Genomic DNA, 21,052 nt, shown 5'->3' on the forward strand with positions numbered 1-21,052 from the left:
TTTCAGTTGTGATTTTTTTTACTGTTTGAAGGGACTTGGGGGAGTACAAAGATATGTTTGAACTGACTGGTTTTGCTAAACTACTGTAGTTACTAGAGAATATCTAGAGAGGCTATAGATAAAATCCAGGGATATAGTCTCTAATGATAAATTATTCCATTGTTTTTATTCACATGCGGTAACAGTGGAAAGTTATTTGAGTAGAGGAAAGGAATATGATCAGTTTGTTCCATCTCCTTGGAGAAAAGAAGACTTCATGGGGCACTTAAAACAAAAAATACCTTCTTTCCCTGGTATTGATGATTCCTTCCAAAGGAAATTAATTTAGTAGCATATACCTGTGAAAAAAATATATTAAGACTAAAAAGAGTGTGCCTGCATAAAATATGTAGGGAGAGGGCATAGAAAGGGAAGAATTGGGCATTTTTAAGAATCCAAAAGAGACTTCAAAAAATCTCTAGGATAGGGAGCTAAATATTTTGGTAATTGCTCTTTGAGACAAAACAGTTCTAAAATATGTTGTTTATAGGGAGATTGGTGGACGGCGTCTCCTGGTAGAAACTCGACTTCCAAATGATCTGGCTGAGTTTGAGGGAGACTTTTCCTTGGAAGGACTTCGTCTGTGGAAAACAGCATTCTCAGCAATGACTCAGAATCCAAGACCAGGGTCACCACTTCGCAGTGGCCAGGCAGTGGTCAATAAAGGGTCAAGTAATAGCTATAAAATGGTTGAGGATAAAAAAATTGTGATTATGCCTTGCAAATGTGCCCCAAGTCGACAACTGGTTCAAGCATGGCTTCAAGCCAAAGAAGAATACGAACGTTCCAAGAAACTGTCTAAAACTGAGCCAACTGGAGTTGTAAAATCTGCTGAGAACTTCAGCTCTTCAGTTAACCCAGATGACAAACCTGTAGTGCCTCCAAAAATGAGTACAGCTCCACATATACTCCCCACTACAGCACATACCAAGGAAGATGTTGATAACTCTCAGATTGCTTTACGAGCACCAACCACAGAACGTAGTCGAACTATAAGTGAAAGCCAGCCACTGCCACCGGTTGCTTCTACAAATGATCATGAGAAAGGTGAAGATGATGATGACTATTACATTAGTTATAGTTCCCCTGATTCTCCAGTAATTCCACCTTGGCAACAAGCAACATCCCCAGATGCCAAAACATCAAATGGAAACGAGAGACCCACATCACCAGTAGAGGAACTACATTCCCTGAATATTGAGAACTTCTTAAAACCAGTAAAAGATGGTATACAGAAAAGCCCTTGCAGTGAGCCTCTGGAGCCTCTAGTGATATCTCCAATTAATGTTAGGGCAAGAACTGGAATATGTGACCCTCTCTGCCTTCATAGTACACCAATTGTACAGAGAAAACTTCTGGAAAGGCTTCCTGAAGCAAGGTGCCTGAGCCCTTTATCAGCAGGTGAGTTTACAAATAACAGGAAGGCTTCAAAATTCTTTTTCAAAGATTAGAAATGAAAACATTAGACTGTGTAATGAAATTCAGAGCTTTTTTTATGTGATTTTTTAAATATATATTTTAGTTTGAATTCAGTTAAAACATAGTGTATTATTAGTTTCAGGTAGAGTTCAGTGATTCATCAGTCTTATAAAATACCCAGTGCTCATTCTATCATGTGCCCTCCTAATGTCCATCACTCAGTTGCCCCATCCCCTCCCTCTTCTCCCCTCCAGGAATCTTCAGTTTGTTTCCTGTGACTAAGAGTCTCATGGTTTGTATCCCTCTCTGATTTCATCTTGTTTTATTTTTCCCTCCCTTCCCCTATGATCCTCTGTTTTGTTACTTAAAATTCCACATGTGAGTGAAATCATATGGTAATTGTCTTTTTCTGATTGACTTATTTTGCTTAGCATAATACCCTCTAGTTCCATCCATGTCGTTGCAAATGACAAGATTTCATTTTTTTTTTTTTGATGGCTGAGTAGTATTGTATTTGTGTGTGTGTGGATACACACACACACACACCACTTCTCTATCCATTCATCTGTCAGTGGACTCTGGGCTCTTTCCATAGTTTGGCTGTTGTGGGCATGGGATGCAGGTGCCCCTTCAGATCACTACATTTGTATCTTTGGGGTAAATCCCTAGAATGCAATTGCTAGGTCATAGGGTAGTTCTATTTTCAACTTTTTGAGGAACCTCCATACTGTTTTCCAGAGTGGTTGCACCAGCTTGCATTCCCACCAACAGTGTAAGAGGGTTCCCCTTTCTCTGCATCCTTGCCAGCATCTGTTGTTTCCTGATTTGTTACTGGTGTGAGGTGGTATCTCATTGCGGTTTTGATTTGTATTCCCTTGATGCCAAGTGATGTTGAGGGTCATTTTCATGTGTCTGTTGACCATTTGTATATCTTCTTTGCCAATGTCTGTGTCTTCTGCCCATTTCTTGATTGGATCATTTGTTCTTTGGGTGTTGAGTTTGATAAGTTCTTTTTAGATTTTGGATACTAGCCCTTTATCTGATAAGACATTTGCAAATATCTTCTCCCATTCTGTCAGTTGTCTTTTGGTTTTTTCGACTGTTTCCTTTGCTGTGCAAAAGCTTTTTATCTTGATGAAGTCCTAATACTTCATTTTTGCCTTTGTTTTCCTTGCCTTTAGAGACTTGTCTAGCAAGAAGTTGCTGTGGCCAAGGTCACAGAGGTTGCTGCCTGTGTTCTCCTCTAGGATTTTGATGGATTCCTACCTCACATTTAGGTCTTTCATCCATTTTGAGTCTGTTTTTGTGTATGGTGTAAGGAAATGATCCAGTTTCGTTCTTCTGCTTGTAGCTGTCCAATTTTCCCAATACCATTTGTTGAAGAGACTGTCATTTTTCCACTGGATATTCTTTCCTGCTTTGTCAGAGATTAGTTGACCATAGAGTTGAGGGTCCATTTCTGGGTTCTCTATTCTGTTCCATTGATCTGAGTCTATTTTTGTGCCAGTACAATACTGTCTTGATGATTACAGCTTTGTAATAGAGTTTGAGGTCAGCTTTGGTTTTCTTTTTCAACATCCCTCTAGGTATTCAGGGTCTTTTCTGTTTCCATACAAATTTTCGGATTATTTGTTCCAACTCTGTGAAAAAAGTTGATGGTATTTTGATAGGGGTTGCATCGAATGTATAGATTGCTCTAGGTAGCATAGACATTTTCACAATATTTCTTCTTCCAGTCCATGAGCATGGAACGTTTTTCCATTTCTTTGTGTCTTCCTCAATTTCTTTCACGAGTATTCTGTAGTTTTCTAAGTACAGATCCTTTGCCTCTGTGGTTAGGTTTATTCCTAGGTATCTTATGGTTTTGGGTTCAATTATAAATGGGATCAACTCCTCAGTTTCTCTTTCTTTTGTCTCATTGTTAGTGTATAGAAATGCAACTGGTTTCTGTTCATTGATTTTATATCCTGCCCACTTTGCTAAATTCCTGTATGAATTCTAGCAATTTTGGGGTGGAGTCTTTTGGGTTTTCCACATAGAGTATCATGTCATCTGCAAAGAGTGAGATTTTGATTTCTTCTTTGCAGATTCAGATGCCTTTTATTTCTTTTTGTTGTCTGATTGCTTAGGCTAGGACTCTAGTACTGTGTTGAACAACAGTGGTGATAGTGGACATCCTGTCATGTTCTTGACCTTAGGGGAGAAGCTCTCAGTTTTTCCCCCATTGGGAATGATAATTTGCTCTTGACTTTTTGTATATGGCTTTTATGATATTGAGGTGTATTCCCTCTATCCCTACACAGTGAAAAGTTTTAATAAAGGATGCTATACTTTGTCAAATGCTTTTTCTGCATCTATTGAGAGGATCATATGGTTCTTGTCCTTTTATTAATGTGTATTACATTGATTGATTTACGGATGTATTACATTGATTGATTATGGATTGATTTATGGATTCCTTGCAGCCCAGGAATAGGTCCCACTTGGTCATGGTGAATAATCCTTTTAATGTACTGTTGGATCCTATTGGCTAGTATCTTGGTGAGAATTTTTACATCCATGTTCATCAGGGATATTGGTCTGTAATTCTTTTTGGTGGGGTCTTTGACTGGTTTGGGGATCAAGGTAATGCTGGCCTCATAGAAAGAGTTTGGAAGTTTTCCTTCCATTTCTATTTTTTGAAACAGCTTCAGAAGAATAGGTATTAATTCTTCTTTAAATGGTTGGTTGAATTCCCCTGGGAAGCCATCCAGCTTCAGAAGAATAGGTATTAATTCTTGTTTAAATGGTTGGTTGAATTCCCCTGGGAAGCCATCCAACCCTGGACTCTTGTTTGCTGGAAGATTTTGGATTACTGCTTCAATTTCCTTGCTGGTAATGGGTCTGTTCAGGTTTTCTGTTTCTGCCTATTTCAGTTTTGGTAGTTTATACATCTCTAGGAAAGCATCCATTTCTTCCAGATTGCCTAATTTGTTGGCATATCATTGCTCATATTATGTTCTTATAATTGTATTTCTTTGGTGTTGGTTGTGATCTCTCCTCTTTGATTCATGATTTTATTTATTTCGGTCCTTTTTCTTTTTGGTAAGTCTGGCCAGGTGTTTATCGCTCTTACTAATTCTTTCAAAGAACCAGCTCCTAGTTTTGTTGATCTGTTCTGTTCTTTTGGTTTCTATTTCTTTGATTTCTGCTCTAATCTTTATAAATTCTCTCCTCCCACTGGATTTAGGCTTTATTTGCTGTTCTTTCTCCAGCTCCTTTAGGTGTAAGGTTAGATTGTGTATTTACCTTTCTTGTTTCTTGAGAAAGGCTTGTATTGCTATATACTTCCCTCTTAGGACCACCTTTGCTGCATCCCAAAGGTTTTGAGCAGTTGTGTTTTCATTTTTATTTGTTTCCATGAATTTTTTAAAAATTCTTTAATTTCCTGGTTGACGGATTCATTCTTTAGTAGGATGCTCTTTTTAACCTCCATGTATTTGAGTTCTTTCCAAATTTCTTGTGATTGAGTTCAACTTTCAAAGCATTAAAATCCAAATATATACAGGGAATGATCCCAATCTTTTGGTACCAGTTGAGACCTGAAAAGCTCTGTAAATGAAATTTTAACTCCACTAATGAGAATTTATTATTATTTTATCATGTCTTGTAAAGTCATCAATTATCACATGGAAACTTTTTTATCTTCTGTGAAATCTACTTATATATGCTTCCATCTTACCTTCTTTTGCCTTCTGGGTGAAATATAGGAGCCCTCTCAGAAAACTTCCTTTCTCACAACTTGATTTTTCCCACTGGTTTTAACATACACCCAAGTCTCTCCCACCCTTTAAGATACAAAGAAAACCAAAAACCTGCCTTGAGCTTACATCTGCAGCTTCTACTCTTTTTCCTCTTCTTCAAAGCCAGATTTCTTAAAAGATTGCTGTAATTTTTTTTAAAGATTATTTATTTATTTATTTGACAGAGACACAGCAAGAGAGGGAACACAAGCAGTGGGAGTGGGAGAAGCAGGCTTCCTGCCGAGCAGGGAGCCCAATGCGGGACTCGATCCCAGTACCCTGGGATCATGACCTGAGCTAAAGGCAGACACTTAACGATTGAGCCACCCAGGTGCCCCAAAAGATTGCTATAATTTGACAACTCCATTTCTTTACCTCCTACTCATTTCTCAGCCCACTCAGCATTCAATTCTGACCCCATCATTCCACTATTACGGCTCTTGTAAAGATTTTCAGTAAGTTTCATGTAGCTAAAGCCAGTGTATGTTTTTTTGGTATTCCTTTCACATACCCTCTTTGAACAGCCATTGTTCTATCGACCATTCCTTCCTTCTTGGAGCTTCCAGTCCCCTTGGCTTTTCTCCTCCTCCTGTGTTTCTGCCTGCTTGCTTTCCTTTGAAGCTTTACTCTGTATTTTCTCTCTAAATGAATGAGTTCCTGCCCATAGGATTACTACAGATAACCAACAAATTTAAATTTCCAGTTCAGAACTCTCTTAACCTCCAATCTAGATGTCTGTTTGGCATTTCTACTTGAATGCTCAAAAGCACCACAAGGTCAATATTTTTCTTTGTGGGGGGAGGGGAGAGGAGGAGAGAGAATCAAACAGGCTCCACGCCCAGCACGGAGCCCAGTCCGGGGCTTGATTTCACAACCCTGAGATCACGACCTGAGCCAAAATCAAGTCAGACACTCAACTGACTGAACCAGCCTGGCGTCCCATAAGGTCAATGTTTTTAAAATCAATTCATGATCTCACAGCACACATTTGCCACCAGTCACCCAGTGTACTCATACACACAAACATACACGCCCACACATAGAAGCCCCTGTGGTTCTCTTTTGGTTTTCCTTACTTCAGTGAATAGTACCACCATCTCTCTGTCACTGAGTTACACAAGTCAGAAACATGGGATTTATTTGTAACACCCACCTGATTCCCTTACTGCCCATCCTCTGGTTCCCAGTTCATTACCAACCAAGTCCTGTCACTTTTTTGTTTCCTAAATTACCCACATCTCTCCATTGTTTTCTCTACCTCTACCACCACAACCTTAGGCCAAGCTGTCATCGTCTCACCTAGACGTCTATCCTAGCCTTCTTTCCACCCACAGTAATTTCCACTTCTTTTGCTTGGTAATCAGGGAAAATCCTTACTCTGTTCCTAGTTAATTCCTACTCTTTCTTCTGATTTTTAGCACAAAAAAGCCTTCCTGATCTCCCTGACTAGTAAAAACTCCCAATTATATTCCCTTTATCATACTTACCCCAGTTATAATTTTATTTTTCTATATGCATTTGATGAATATCTGATTCTAACTCTAGACCCTGTGAGGGAAGAGACTATTTTTTCCTCATAAATACTTGATGAATAAGTAAATAAATGAATTAAATGATTGCCTAGGATATGACTGAGGTATAAAACTCAATAATTAAAACAGAAATGTTTTTATTTAAAAATACAAAAATTTAAAGTTATTTTGATGGGGATCAGAGGTTTGAATTAGTTTTATTTTCAAATTATGAAGTCTTTGGGGGGAATTAATAGAACAATAGGACAATACTCACGAATAGTACTCAGGAGTTTGGAATAATAAAAATTAAAAAAAAAAAGCAGGCAATTTTGATGTACATGTTAAATATGACATTTCTTTCTACAGAACCAAAAACCCAGAAATTGAGTCATAAGAAAGGAAGTACTACTGACACTCTTAGAAGAGTACTCTTAACACAAGCAAAGGTAACTATGCTAAACATACTTAATGTTCAGTGGAAGATCCATTCTTACCTTAGATTTCAGTTAGATAATTGATAACTTTGTGTCTCAATTTTTTTTAATTTTATTATATATTTTTGCATCATTTTATTTACATATCTTTGAGACAACAAGAAATTGCCTAATTTTTTTTAGTTTTTTTTGTTGTTGTTGGGATCTAAAAGATTCTTATATGTAAATACAAATATTACAGAGAAAGTGAATATGATAGCCAAAATGTGGATTATGAGGATACAAATACATTAACTGATTACTGGCAAAATCAGAACAATCCAATGACAGCAAAGCTCAAGTAAGTGATTTTTGATCCCACCAAAAATATATCCTTTTTCTTGGTTTATTACTTTTTCATCAAATATAACATTGATTTTTTTCAGTTCATTTTACTAAGTAGCAAAGGAAAGCAACATTATTTACTACTGAAACTAAAAAATTATAAATATCTTTATTCATATACTAAAAATATGGTAATACTTAGAAATATATGATTATGTTAAAAAGGGTTTACATTAAACATGTATCCTTAGAAATAGGTGACAAATCACTTCCATATTGGCTACATTTCATTAATATTAACCACATAAATATGTTTTAGCATTTCTATTTTAAAACTAAATACTTTTTAAAAACTTACATTTTTAAATCAGTATTGTTGAATTACAAGTTATTTATATTAAAAAATAAGTACAAGTGTGTTGTGAACATAAATCAATACTTTGGGGGAAATGGTTAATGGATCTGGAAATCAGAAAAAAGATTTAAAAAAAATAGGTTCTGTTTTTTCTAAACCCTTCAAGATGATCTATATTTTCATTCATCTTTCAGATACATGTTGTGCTAGGGTAAAATACAGACCCACAATTTCAAATCTTTTATAAACTTTAGCCAAACTAGTTGCAAATACATTGCCTGCTTGTTTGCCATACTTCCAAGAAAGGTCAAGATAAATGTCCATGTGGTGTAAATATCAACTCTCCAACAAGACTTATTTTCATTACTTGGGGTTTGTAAACTAAAGATCAACTTATGGTTTGCTTACAGATTATATCAGATGTTTCTACATATACCCAGTTCTGATATCTTGAATTATTAGCATGAAAAGAATGTTAATAAAATACTAGTTTCTTCTTGGGTCTGAAGAGATGGTACTAGTTTATCATGTATTACTAAACACATAAAGCAGATTATCTAAGTAGGAATAAGTGATCAAAAGAAAGAAAATGATTGCTTATTTATCTTTTTCTGGCTATGTGTTGTTGTTGTTTTTTGTTTCTTTTTTAATAGAATCAATTTGCAGCAGTAAATACCCCAAAGAAAGAAACTTCTCAGATTGATGGACCATCTTTAAACAATACTTATGGTTTCAAAGTCAGCATACAAAATTTACAGGAGGCAAAAGCTTTACATGAGGTAATAAAACTGCAACAGTAAGGATACATACACTATTTAACTCTCATGTTTCATTCTGTGGCCAAGTATGGACATTTCTTACTGAGGCAGGAATACATTGAATTCTGTACCTGTTAATCTTCATTTTGTTATTTATATATTTATATAAAATAGAGAAACTTTTATTTGGGGGCTTTTTTGTGGGTTTTGTTTTGTTTTGTTTTGAGAAACTTAAAGTAGCCATCAGTCACTGAGACTGCTTTTTGGTTTCACAATTTTCACAAATCTTATAGCTGAAATTTGGTTTATAGAGGCTAAAATTAGAAAAGCTTTTATAACTATTCTGTATGTTATTCTGGGATTGTTATTAAGATGTTATATCGTAAATGAGATACTATGTTTTCTGTTTGGTTGGTTCAGTGGATCAGTGCTTGCTAATTCATTTGCTACGATTCTGTTGTTCACATAATCTCTATAACCCAGTTGCCTTCACAGCACAGAACATATGCCAAAGAGTAGGAAGCCATCTTATAAAAATGTACATCCATCACAGGATGGACTAAAGAATATGTACGAATGGGTCACTGAAAATTTATCTGTATTAAAGAAAACACAACTCAGAGCATATATCTGACAGGCAGTAAAAGCGGAAGTTAGAGTATATTTTCACTGTTTATATCTGTGCTATCAGTATGTTCATTGTTTATACCTGTCCTGGCCACCACTAGCAGTGTGGCTATTGAGAATTTAAAATTTGCTTTATCCATCTAGGAAGTGAATTCTAAATTTTATTTAATTTTACATAATTTAGATTTAAAAATGGATACTTGACTCCTTTTTTAGAAAATTTTTAAGTATGTTTGGAACTTAGGTATTTAAAACTACTTTTTCAATTGTAAATTTTACAATAATACAGACCAAGTATTTCCGTATAAAAGTTTAAGCATCAGCATTGAAATGTGCTGTAATGTGAAATGTAAAATGCACAGATTTTGAAGACTTAATAGGAACAAAGAATGTAAAATATCCCATTAGTAATTTTTTATATTGATTACATGTTGAAAGGGTGATATTTTAGATGTAGTAAATGAAAATATTTTTAAATTAGCCTATTTTTACTTTTTTTAATGTAACTACTAGAAAATTTAAAATTACATGTGACTTTCATGGTATTTCTATTGAACAGTTGTTTTTATGTCTTTGCCCTTAGAGCACAAAATTTGATTTTTTGTATTTTTGTTTTCAAGTCAGTTCTGTCTTAAACTGTTCTAAGGACGGATGAGCATAGACTAAGAAAAATTCAAATATTGTCCTCATTTTTACCTAAATTTAAACTAAGATATGTGCTTTTTTAGAGATTGGAACATAGTCTAATTCCCCAATTATTTGAACATTGTTTCGTTCAACAGCATTTAGTTCCTCTTCATACCTACTTGACCCTCTACTATATCCCCTGAAGCCTAGATAAATAAAGTAATAAACTCAGGAATACATATCTTATGAAGTACACACCCAAAATAGAAAATAAAAATGCTGTGATAAAATTATTAAAGCAAATTTGATAGACCTTAGCAAAGACTTGTTACATTTTATTATCTTTATTATTTGAAGGATTATTCTCTTATGCTCTTATTTTATTTCTACGTAACCCCATTGCAGAATCATGCACCCTCTTGAACTTAAAATCACTTGGAAGGTCTGGTAGGTTGCTCACAGCTTCTTCCCTCTGCAGGCGTTCATCTCAACATATACTCCAAACTGCCACCTGGTGGTCATATTGGGAATGAGCCAAAAAAAATCTGCACTATGTATGCTGTTCCTTTTTCTGGGGAATTGTGTCCATAGCATTTTTTCCTCTCTGTCCCATGCTGCGCTAATTTCTCTTTCTTTGGCATATAAATACTCAATGCAGAAGAGAAGGATTATAATCCTCAACCCCCTTTGTCACCCACCTCTTTCTTAGTCACACTCAGTAAATCTCTCCCCCATCTCTTCATTTCATGCTTGCTTAAAAAAATGCCCCTAAGATCATAGTGCATTTTATATCAAGGAATAGAAAGGCAAAATTTGAATGTGCAGTTTGGCCTACTAAATAAATAAATCAACCTCCACAAATCTTTTGACCTGAAATTGTCTTCAGTCTTCTTTATAGTCTGTCCACTTGTTCATCCTTTTCTAACCTGTTTTTTGGTTTGGTTTTGTTTGAGTTTAGGGAGAGGTTTTCCAGTTTACATTTTTTAATTTACCAAATTAATATGTGATTATTGTTAAAAAAAAATTGAAGAGCATACATTTAAAAGTAGAAATTCTTTCCCTTAGCTCCCCATTTTACTTACTTTGATGTTTTTAATATTTAGAAACAGTATATATTCAAGGAAAGTGGTAGATTTGTGGATATTTGTTTTATTATGCTTTATATATGTACAATTAATGTTCTTTACATTTTAAAAAGTAATTACAAATATACTAATGAATGCATGCAGTATTACATGTATATGGTAGGCATGAATCCAACCTGTGTTTTATTTTTTTTTTACCCAGAGTTTCTACTTATTTTGTCTTGGTTTTTAAAAAGAGAACTAAGGATTATAGTTCAGAGTTTTTATTAGCGTAGGAATATAAGTGTAAAAAGCAAAATACTTTTTTTGCATGTACGTTAAAGAGAATGTACATGGGCAAAAATCTAGCTATTGTGTTGTTAATGCCTTATAATTCTTAGGATATTTTTTCAGGAAGAACTATAATTAAAAACTTGCCTAGTACATACAGAAGTGAATTGTAGTAGTAGAGAATTCATAGGAGTTTCAAAATAAAATACATCTTTCTTTTTAGTTTAAACTATAGGTGAAACCATAGTTAACTGGGTAGAAAGTAAAAAGTAACAGACTCTGACTCAAATGTACAACCACTTGGACTAGTCAGTCATTCTCTTTCTCAACAGTTGAGAAACTTGAGAGGCACTGCATGTATTTTAGAGAAATTATTTTAAGTATATATTGTCACTGAGAAATTATAGCACAAGCAGTTTTTCTAAAATAAAAACATGAATTGATTCGATCTAATCTTGGAAGTAAAAATCTTTAGTTTTAATCTGCGGATTATTAAATTGGTGATTGCATCCTTTATGGCCATTTTTTTCCATAATTTTACACATAGTTCCTTGGAGTCTTAGTGAAACATTTCTTTCAACATGTCTCAAAAAGTTGTCTGAAATCATCATTTTTATTTCCTTTTCTAGATACAGAATCTTACCCTGATCAGTGTGGAATTACATGCTCGAACTAGACGAGACTTAGAACCAGATCCTGAATTTGACCCAATCTGTGCTCTGTTTTACTGCATCTCATCTGACACTCCACTACCAGATACAGACAAAACAGAACTCACAGGTGTAATAGTGATTGATAAAGACAAGACAGTCTCCAGCCAAGGTATTGTTCATTTTCATTAATTTTGTTCCTACCCACCCTAGGATGAACCTTTTAATGGGGCAGTTTCTGTGCTGGAGACCTAAACCAAGCAAGTATCAGGAGCTCCTTTTTAAAATGTGTGCTGAAGTAAGAGTAGGAAGTATTGTGTATAGCTTTGTCCTGGATTCATTATTCTTACTTGAATTATTGTCCGAAGTCAGAAGCACTTCATAGGAAGCTATTAGTAATATTTCCAATTAACATATCTAATTTGTTCTGAATACTATTTTATAAAATATCTATTGATAATACTGAATTAAAATGATTATCTCTAGGTTGGGTGGACAATCTTATGTATGCATTGCTGGTATTTTGCTGCTAATAGAGAGTTTTTCTTTGCTTTAAAGCAGTTACTGGTATAAGTTAATGAATTGTAAGAGACTTTTAAGATACATTACAATTTTATTTATATCTCTTCCTAAATATACACATTTTTGGTTTAGACATTCTTCACAGAGTATATCACATAATAAGTGTTCTGCAGTTGAATAGTAATATGTGAATTCAGTCAACTGAGGAGAAAGTCTTAGCATAGAACGAAACCATATAGGAATTTGCAGTTTAATCAGTGGTGTGCTTGAGCTGGCTTGTACCAGTTCATAAGCCAATTGTTAAATTTTTGTGAATTTTCTGAACTAGTTGATGTCATCTTGGTAGTTTGAAATCAGCCATGGTGGGGAGTCTTTACATTATGGAAATAAGCACTGCAAATCAGGGCTTTTTTTTTTTTTCCTTGAGAAGTAGTTATAAACTTTTTTTTTTAATGTTTTCTGAGTTCTAAACCAATATTTCAAAAAAGTGGCGTGCAATCTGTTCATAATTAAGGGCTATGTGGTGCATACTCTTTTATAATACATAGTTCCTTAAAAATCAACATACCACTGATTAAAATACTCTCTACTAAGCAAAGTTCTTTCCATAGGAAGAGTAAAGACAGAAGCAAAGTAATAAAATTTCTTCTTGGGTGACACATTATTACTTGAGGAATTTGGTGAATGTAGACTTTTCAGGAAAATAATTTAAAAAATGAAATTTGAATTTTCATTTTCATATTAAACTAGAAAACCTTTAAGAAAGTTTTCAAGAAATTGAGTTAATTACTTTGGGGAACACTGTTAATTTGAAGTATTTTGGTAGCATAATTTCACTCAAAAGTAAGGGATTATATTACACAGTTACATGTAATAAACATTTTGCTTGTTTCTTAGATATCAGGTATCAGACCCCATTACTGATTAGATCTGGAATTACAGGACTAGAAGTTACCTATGCACCTGATGAGAAGGCACTTTTTCAAGAAATTGCAGATATAATAAAAAGGTATTGTTTTGTATTTTCTGATTTTTCTGGTTTTTGTTCAGAGTCCTTTCTTGCTATTGATTAACATGGGTGAAGGTAGGAAAAAGGAAGAGAATCCCTTCCTATGGCCCTTAAAAGTTATCCTTGGAAAGATTTTGCCCTCACCTCCCACAACCGTTTCCATTTCCAGCAGATTAGGGATGCCAAAAGAATATTCTATTCTCAAGATTGAAGGGTCACTGAAAGAAATATTGACTTAACCTCTGACTTTCCCAGTTGGATTTTTAGCATGATTTTTCTATGGTGGTGAAATAATGGGTACTAAATTTAAATTGTACTATTCATTAAATAGGCTTCTACTTTGGGAGCCAGCCATCGTTTCAGTACTTTTTTTTTTTACTTAAATGTTTTCTGAGGTCTAAACCAAGTTTCCAAAAAGCCTTGGCATGCAATCTGTTCATAAATATAGGATTATGTGATACATACTCATTTGTAATACATGGTTCCTTAAAAATCTCTTTTGATCATTTGATAGTTGGCCTGGATGGTTGATAGTAAAATCTTGTCAAAATTTATGAAAAGGATTTTTTAAAACAAAAGTATTTTAATTTAAAAATAAAGTAATTAAATCTTTTGCATTTTCTTGAGACTGTAACTTTTGATAGCTATGGACCCTCTTATTAAATGCTTCACTTTTCTGTAATGTCCTTTATATGTTATTCTAAACAACTCCCTAAAAGATTATTTCATTCTTTCAGCCCATTTGTTGAGTACCTACTCAACATAGGCTTTAACAGGATAAACTTTGGAGTCAGCTACCTCTGTAATTTTTTTTTTAAGAACATGGCTTTTATTGTATGCTTCTATATCTATATTTTAAACATGTATATCTTAATGAATAGAAGATGTTACTTGAAGGACAGGGTTTTTTTAATTTTAATTTTTATTCCAGTTCATTAACATACAGTGTTATATTAGTTTCAGGTGTACCATATAGTGACTCAACACTTCCATACATCACCTGGTGCTCATCACAGCAAGTGCACCCCTTAATCCCCATCATCTGTTTCACCCGTCCCCTCACCCACCTCCCTTCTGGTAACCATCAGTTTGTTCTCTATAGCTAAGAGTCTATTTCTTCGTTTGTCTGTCTCTCTCACCCCCCACCCCCCGCTGCCCCTTTTCTTGTTTGTTTTGTTTCTTAAAGTCCACATATGAGTGAAATCATACTGTATTTGTCTACCTCTGAATGACTTATTTCACTTTGCATAATACTCTAGCTCCATCCATGTTGTTGCATCTGTATTTTTGTCTTGAGCAAGTACTTATCTCTCTAAACTTTAGTTTCCTCATTTGTAAAATGGGTAATAGGTAGGAGAGTTAAATGAGGGACACCTGGGTGGCTCATTCGGTTAAGTGGCTGACTCTTGATTTCAGCTCAAGTCATGATTTCAGCTCAGGTCATGGTCTCAGGGTTGTGAGATTGAGCCCTGCATTGCGCTCTGCACTGGGTGGGCGTGGAGCCTACTTAAGATCTCTCTCTCCCTCTCGTTCCGTTCCCCCCCCCGCAAAAAAAAAGGTAGAAGAAGAAAGTTAAATGAGATAATGTACATAAAACTCTTGGCCTGGTCAATACATAAATGTTTACTCTGTGTAAGGTATAGTGCTAGGTGCTAAATATAAAATTGAATAAAATATAAATGCATACTTTCAGAGTTTTACTCTCTTTATTTTTCTATTCTTAATATTTACCACCTCAGATGGCAAACAAAAAGTAGTATGAAGTGATATTTAAAAAGTTAAACCAAATTCATTGTCTTGTCATTCTTCTCTTTCTATATTCCCTTGAACTATTTAATAATATTACATTTTTCCTAGCCTCCCTAACTTTAAATATAAGCTTTGATTTCTCCCTTTTTTTCTTCCTTCCACTTATATATTACATTTTATCCATTTAACCTCAGAATTATGTTTCAAGATCATTCCTTTCCCCCAGCCCTGACCCATTGCCACTGCCCTTAGTTAGAACCCCCATCTCTCTTGTGTCCAGATGTTAATGGGTTACTTAAAATTTTAGTTGTGAAGCAGCTTTTTTCTGCCTAAGCAAATAAATTCATTTCATATTTCTGCTGCTTGTGTTTTCTCCAGTTTTGTTTTTTCCTTCACCACTAATCCCCTCCACCCAACCTTGTTCTTTCCATAACTTTTAGAAACCAGATAAATTAGATATAACTCATCAGAATTGAAGAACAAGTCACAAAGATTTTGTTATTGTCACCAAATGTTTTCACAGAAGAAATGAAATCCTTGGGATTTTGAACTTGAGACATGGTTTAACAGCTTTAACAGTTTCTTAAGACAAAATGGCCTGTAGGTCAAAAAATAAATATACATAATAGATCTGAAAAATATTAAAAACAACTAGCCAATTCTTCAAAAGGAATAAAATCTATTTAATCAATTAAAAGAAGCACAGAATAACTTTTTTTTTCCAGCAGTCATCTCTGAGCACTAGCAATTTATAAAAGACAACTTTTTAAAAATAAATATATTTTCAGGGCACCTGGGTGTCTCAGTCGGTTAAGCGTCTGCCTTCGGCTCAGGTCATGATCCCGGGGTCCGGGGATCGAGCCCCGCATCCGGCTCCTGATCAACGGGGAGCCTGCTTCTCCCTCCCTCTGCCTGCCGCTCCCCCTGGTTGTGCATGCACACGCTCTCTCTCACAGATAAATAAATAAAATACTTTAAAAAATAAAAATAAATATATTTTCAAAACATCAAAAAGTAAGTGTACTTAACCAACTCTATTATGGTCAGGTGCCACAAAACAGCAAGTAGCTGACTGGAATAATAATTCTTGCAGTAATAAGGTGTTTTATGAATCAGAGAAATTCAGATGAAGAAATCAGAAGAACTGTCTTTATAAGGTTTATCAAGGAAGAGCTCTGTAATCATCTGGCATCCTCTTCATGTACCTGTGCTTAGAAACGTGTGCAGTAGGAACTGCAGGATTCTTCCAAATTCTTCTCTGAAAATCAAGGCCAACTGTGGCCGCATTGTAATGCCTATTCTGAGTTATTCTTGGTACTAAAGCAGTCAGCTGCATCGGTTCTTTCCTAAGTGTATGGGAATCCTTCAAATCTCCTATTCCTGCTAATCCCTAGAGCCACTTGATACGATATTTCTGCCCCAGTTTCTCAGATTTAGACAGTACATAGTTTTTGGCGAGATGCACTTGTCATTCAGGTAACTGCCCTGAAAAGAGTTTAACATTGGGGCGCCTGGGTGGCTCAGTCATTAAGCGTCTGCCTTCAGCTCGGGTCGTTCCCGGGGTCCTGGGATTGAGCCCCGCATCGGGCTCCCTGCTCCGCGGGAGGCCTGCTTCCCCCTCTCACACTCCCCCTGCCTGTGTTCCCTCTCTCGCTGTGTCTCTCTCTGTCAAGTAAATAAATAAAATCTTTAAAAAAAAAAAAGAGTTTAACCTTAATGGAAGAATTGATGAAATTGCTATCAACAAAGATATATTAACATATTAGATGTTATGTTAGAAAACTAATGAGCAGGAAGAGTGTTGGGAGACCTCTCTTTTCTTGAGTGCCCTAGGATCTTTCCGGACTTTTGTTTAGTATTAGTCTACCTTTTTAGCCTTTGATCTCTGAGACTAAGTATTTGCCTCGTTGTTGTATATTGCCTTATTTTCTTTTGCTTCCCATGCTCCTGTCTTACCCCTGGTCTTTGTTCTAGAATTACCAGCCATGTGGCACTTTCTACCAAGAAAACACTTTTTTATAGGTTGGTGAAAAGATCCATTTGGCTGTTCTATTAAGTTAATCAATAAGTGATCATTAAATTAAGTGGTTTTCTCAGAAATTTCAACCCTATTTGTATAGAGAAAAACACATGGGTAATATATACATTATCTTTTTCTCCTGACAAGTTTGAGGACTACTCTGTGGTCCATGGTATAATTGTGGATCACAGCAGATTACCAGATGTTGAAATTTATATTATAGAATGTATTTTGATAGGGCCCTTAAGGAATAGAGATCATAAAAAGAATGCTGTTGCAGACATTTGAACCTAGTTCTTTTGACATCACCATTTAAACTTTTCAGGATTAAAAGTAAGGACTTTTTTATGACATTCTTATTTTTGTTGACTGAGTGAAAACTAAAGCCATTCAACCCCATCATTTTAAGAAAGCAGCTGTGGAAGTATGATAAAATATTAGCAAACTGGTTTTGATCTGCTTTTGATCCGTTGTTATACCACAGACTTGCAGAGTAGCTATATATAGCTTACATCAGTAAATTAGTATAATCCTATGCTACAGACTTTGGATGATACTTCAAGTGTTAAATGACACAATCTGGACAAGCTGCACGGCCCACGGTAGCAATTACAACCAGTGACATAAAACCTAACTTTGTAAGTTTTTGTTATCTTTCACTCTGCTTTTTGGCTTTTATAAATAAGACAGTAGAGTAATTTGGAGCTTCCAATTTGGAGCATGATTGTAGTTTTTGCTCTCAAAGTTTTTGTTGTCAGATTGTGACGGTAATTTTCTGTCTTCCTTATGCAGTTTTCCCACTGAGGTAAATCTACAGGTTTATTTTCCCTTATACTATCACCAAATATTTTTCTATGGTGGTCACCATGAAAGTACTAAGAGGAGCCACAAAGAGGCTGTTTCTGAGTTGAATGCACATTGTCAGTCCAGTATTACCAGTGCAACTATGTGACTGCAATGAGCACATTTTTCTCCTAGTTTCTAATGCTTAGCTTCCCCACATTAGCCTCACCCCTGTTAATATTCCATTTTTCCATTAAACTGAGTCACCTCTTAAGTTTAGAGGACAAGCTTGTCATTACTAAGGCCTTACTTCACATGAGGACCAAATCATTACTAAAATTAAGTGGGAAAAGGAAGACATTTTCATTTTCTTTCTCACCATTAAAACTGCTTAAGACAGTATAGGTTAGCGAGAAGTGGCAACAAAATGATCTGGGGGCGATCTTTTTCAGAACAGTGTCCACACGTGCCCTGATACATCACCCTGCCCCTGCCCACGTGATAGTCTCAATCGTATGCTCACTCTAATACTTCAGTGGTAATGCCTCTCTCCCACCCCAGTTTTTTTTCTTGCACCCCAGTTTCTATCAGCTTCTTTCCTAAATTATATCAAATAAATAGCCTTAGTAAAAACTATGATCACTTTACAAAAGTAGCTTCAAATTAGGAACTCTAATCGCCCTATTCTTTCCTATATAGAAATTCTATAGGTACCACTATATCATCTCTTCTCCATCTGAAAGACATAATAGATTTTTATTTTTTGTACTTTATATCATGAAGAAACCATTCTTTTGATTAAAGGTTCAAATGTGTGGTCCTTGTTTAATTTTTTCATTCCTTTTAGGTATGATCCTGATATTCTGCTGGGGTATGAGATTCAGATGCATTCCTGGGGTTACCTCTTACAAAGGGCTGCTGCCTTAAGTGTTGACCTATGTCAGATGATCTCTCGGGTGCCAGGTATGAAGCATTGTGAATATTTTATGGTTCAACAACAGCAAATTACAAAGTAAATAAAGGCAAGATGTTTAAAAAGTACTATTCTAATTTTTAATACTAAATTGTGTAAGTTCTAGATATATCGTAACTCCATTATGGACAAATTCAAAAATTAAGAAAAGTAAAAAAAAAAAATACCCCCATCTCACTGCTATATAGGCAGTTGTTTTTTTTCTTTCAGTCATTGCATATGTCTATCTAGGTCTCTTTTTGTATAGCTTTAATCATACATATATCCCATTTTTTGTTATGCTTCCTTCATCTTGCATCTTATAAGTATTTTTCTATGAGATAGTCTTCTTCATAATCATTATGGAACACATAACATTTCTTTGGTTGATGTACCATAATTTTATTTTGTCTGCTTCTATGTTTTATCCTTTTGGGTTTAAGGAAGGAGAAGATGGTAGAGGAACACTAACTATTGATTTTTATTAAGGTATCAGGCTAAAAACTTGCATGAATTTTGAAGGCTGTTTCCCACAAATCTGATTCTCTTTGAAGGAGGGGAGCAATAATAACAAGTTTATAAAGCACTTTTCAGAATTATGTTTTTCTTAATAACCACAAAATTTTTAATAACTTGGTTTTAAAGTCACAAGTCTGACTAGGACAAAAGAGCATATATTTTGGGTATATTGGTGAAAAGTAACCAAGAGAACTCCTGGGAGAGGTTATGACTTCAATACAATGTCTTAAGTGTTAGTAACTTTAAAAGGAAAGGCTGAAGCTAGAAGATTCAAGAACAGTAAGTATTTTGATCTTTGCAAAAAACTTGGAATAAAAGGCAAAGATAGTTTTTTACTGTACAAATCTTTCGTAGCTTCTGTGTCCCTTGAGAGCTGGGAATAGTGGTATATCTCAATTTTTTTAACATTTCATTTGGATAGGTTTTTGAATATTCATGAGCAGCAACATGAGTGTTCAGGTCTACTCATTAATTATTTTAATTAGCTGTAACAGGTAAGGTATATGACTTCAGATCAGAAAAGTGAATGAGGGGCACCTGGGTGGCTCAGTTGGTTGAGCGGCAGACTCTTGATTTCTGCTCAGGTTATGAATTCGGGGTCCTGAGATCAAGTCCCACGTGAGGCTCCTTGCTCAATAGGGAGTCTGCTTGAGGATTCTCTCTCCCTCTCGTCTACCCCTCCCCCCAGTCGTGCATGCGCTTTAAAGTAATTTTTTTTTTTTAAGATTTTTATTTATTTATTTGACAGAGAGAGACACAGCAAGAGGCAACACAAGCAGGGGGAGTGGGAGAGGGAGAAGCAGTCTTCCTGCCAGCAGGGAACCCAATGCAGGGCTCGATCCCAGGACCCTAGGATCATGACCTGAGCTGAAGGCAGACACTTAACGACTGAGCCACCCAGGTGCCCCTAAAATAAGTTTTTTTAAAAAAAAGTGAATGAGAGCTCTTGCCCACTTATTTATTTATTTAAGTAGGTTCCACACCCAGCATGGGGCTTGAACTTACAACCCTGAGATCAAGAGTCACATGCTCTACCAACTCAGAGAGCTCTGGCCTTTTTAGAACACTGCTGAAACCATTTTTATGAGGCAACATTGTGCAATAGAAAGGGAATGGTTAGGGAGGCAGTATAAAGAGCATAGATTCTGGAGAAAGATTGCCAGGGTTCAAATCCTGGCTATCCTCCCTAGCTATGTGATGTCAAACATGTTACTTAACCTATTTATACTTCACTTTGTTCATCTGTAAAATGAGGGTGATAATAGAACTTCTCTCATAGAGTAATTGTGAAGTGCTTAGGACAGTGCTTAAGAACATAGTAAACATTATATAAATGTTAAATGAAATAAACTTTCAAACATCATCTCTTTAAAATAAGGAAAGAGGGGGGCGCCTGGGTGGCTCAGTTGTTGAGCGTCTGCCTCCAGCTCAGGTCATGATCCCAGGGTCCTGGGATTGAGCCCCACATCGGGCTCTCTGCTCAGTGGGAAGCTTGCTTCTCCCTCTCCCTCTGCCTGCTGCTCTGCCTACTTGCGCTCTCTCTCTCTCCCTCTCTCCTCCTCCTTCTTTCTCTCTCTCTCTGTCAAATAAATAAATAAAATCTTCTTAAAAAAT

The 21,052-nt window shown here is 35.6% G+C and overlaps 1 protein-coding gene across 3 annotated transcripts in view; it reads left to right on the top strand.

Moving 5' to 3' along the window:
• The window catches only part of REV3L (REV3 like, DNA directed polymerase zeta catalytic subunit), a 177,263-nt gene that overhangs the window by 99,782 nt on the left and 56,429 nt on the right, over positions 1-21,052 (top strand). For 2 of the 3 annotated variants that reach the window (XM_028104163.2, XM_028104166.2), the window contains exons 14-19: positions 530-1,440; positions 7,121-7,200; positions 8,521-8,646; positions 11,864-12,056; positions 13,304-13,415; positions 18,815-18,930. In XM_028104163.2, coding sequence (XP_027959964.2) covers positions 530-1,440; positions 7,121-7,200; positions 8,521-8,646; positions 11,864-12,056; positions 13,304-13,415; positions 18,815-18,930 — 1,538 coding nt within the window. The remainder of the gene's footprint in view (positions 1-529; positions 1,441-7,120; positions 7,201-8,520; positions 8,647-11,863; positions 12,057-13,303; positions 13,416-18,814; positions 18,931-21,052) is intronic. The other variant, XM_088023889.1, reaches the window with a different exon arrangement.

Source organism: Eumetopias jubatus, unplaced genomic scaffold (assembly GCF_037043125.1).
Source record: "Eumetopias jubatus isolate StellerSeaLion01/CBP00866 unplaced genomic scaffold, mEumJub1_p1.0 scaffold_6, whole genome shotgun sequence".
Classification (NCBI taxonomy): domain Eukaryota; kingdom Metazoa; phylum Chordata; class Mammalia; order Carnivora; family Otariidae; genus Eumetopias; species Eumetopias jubatus.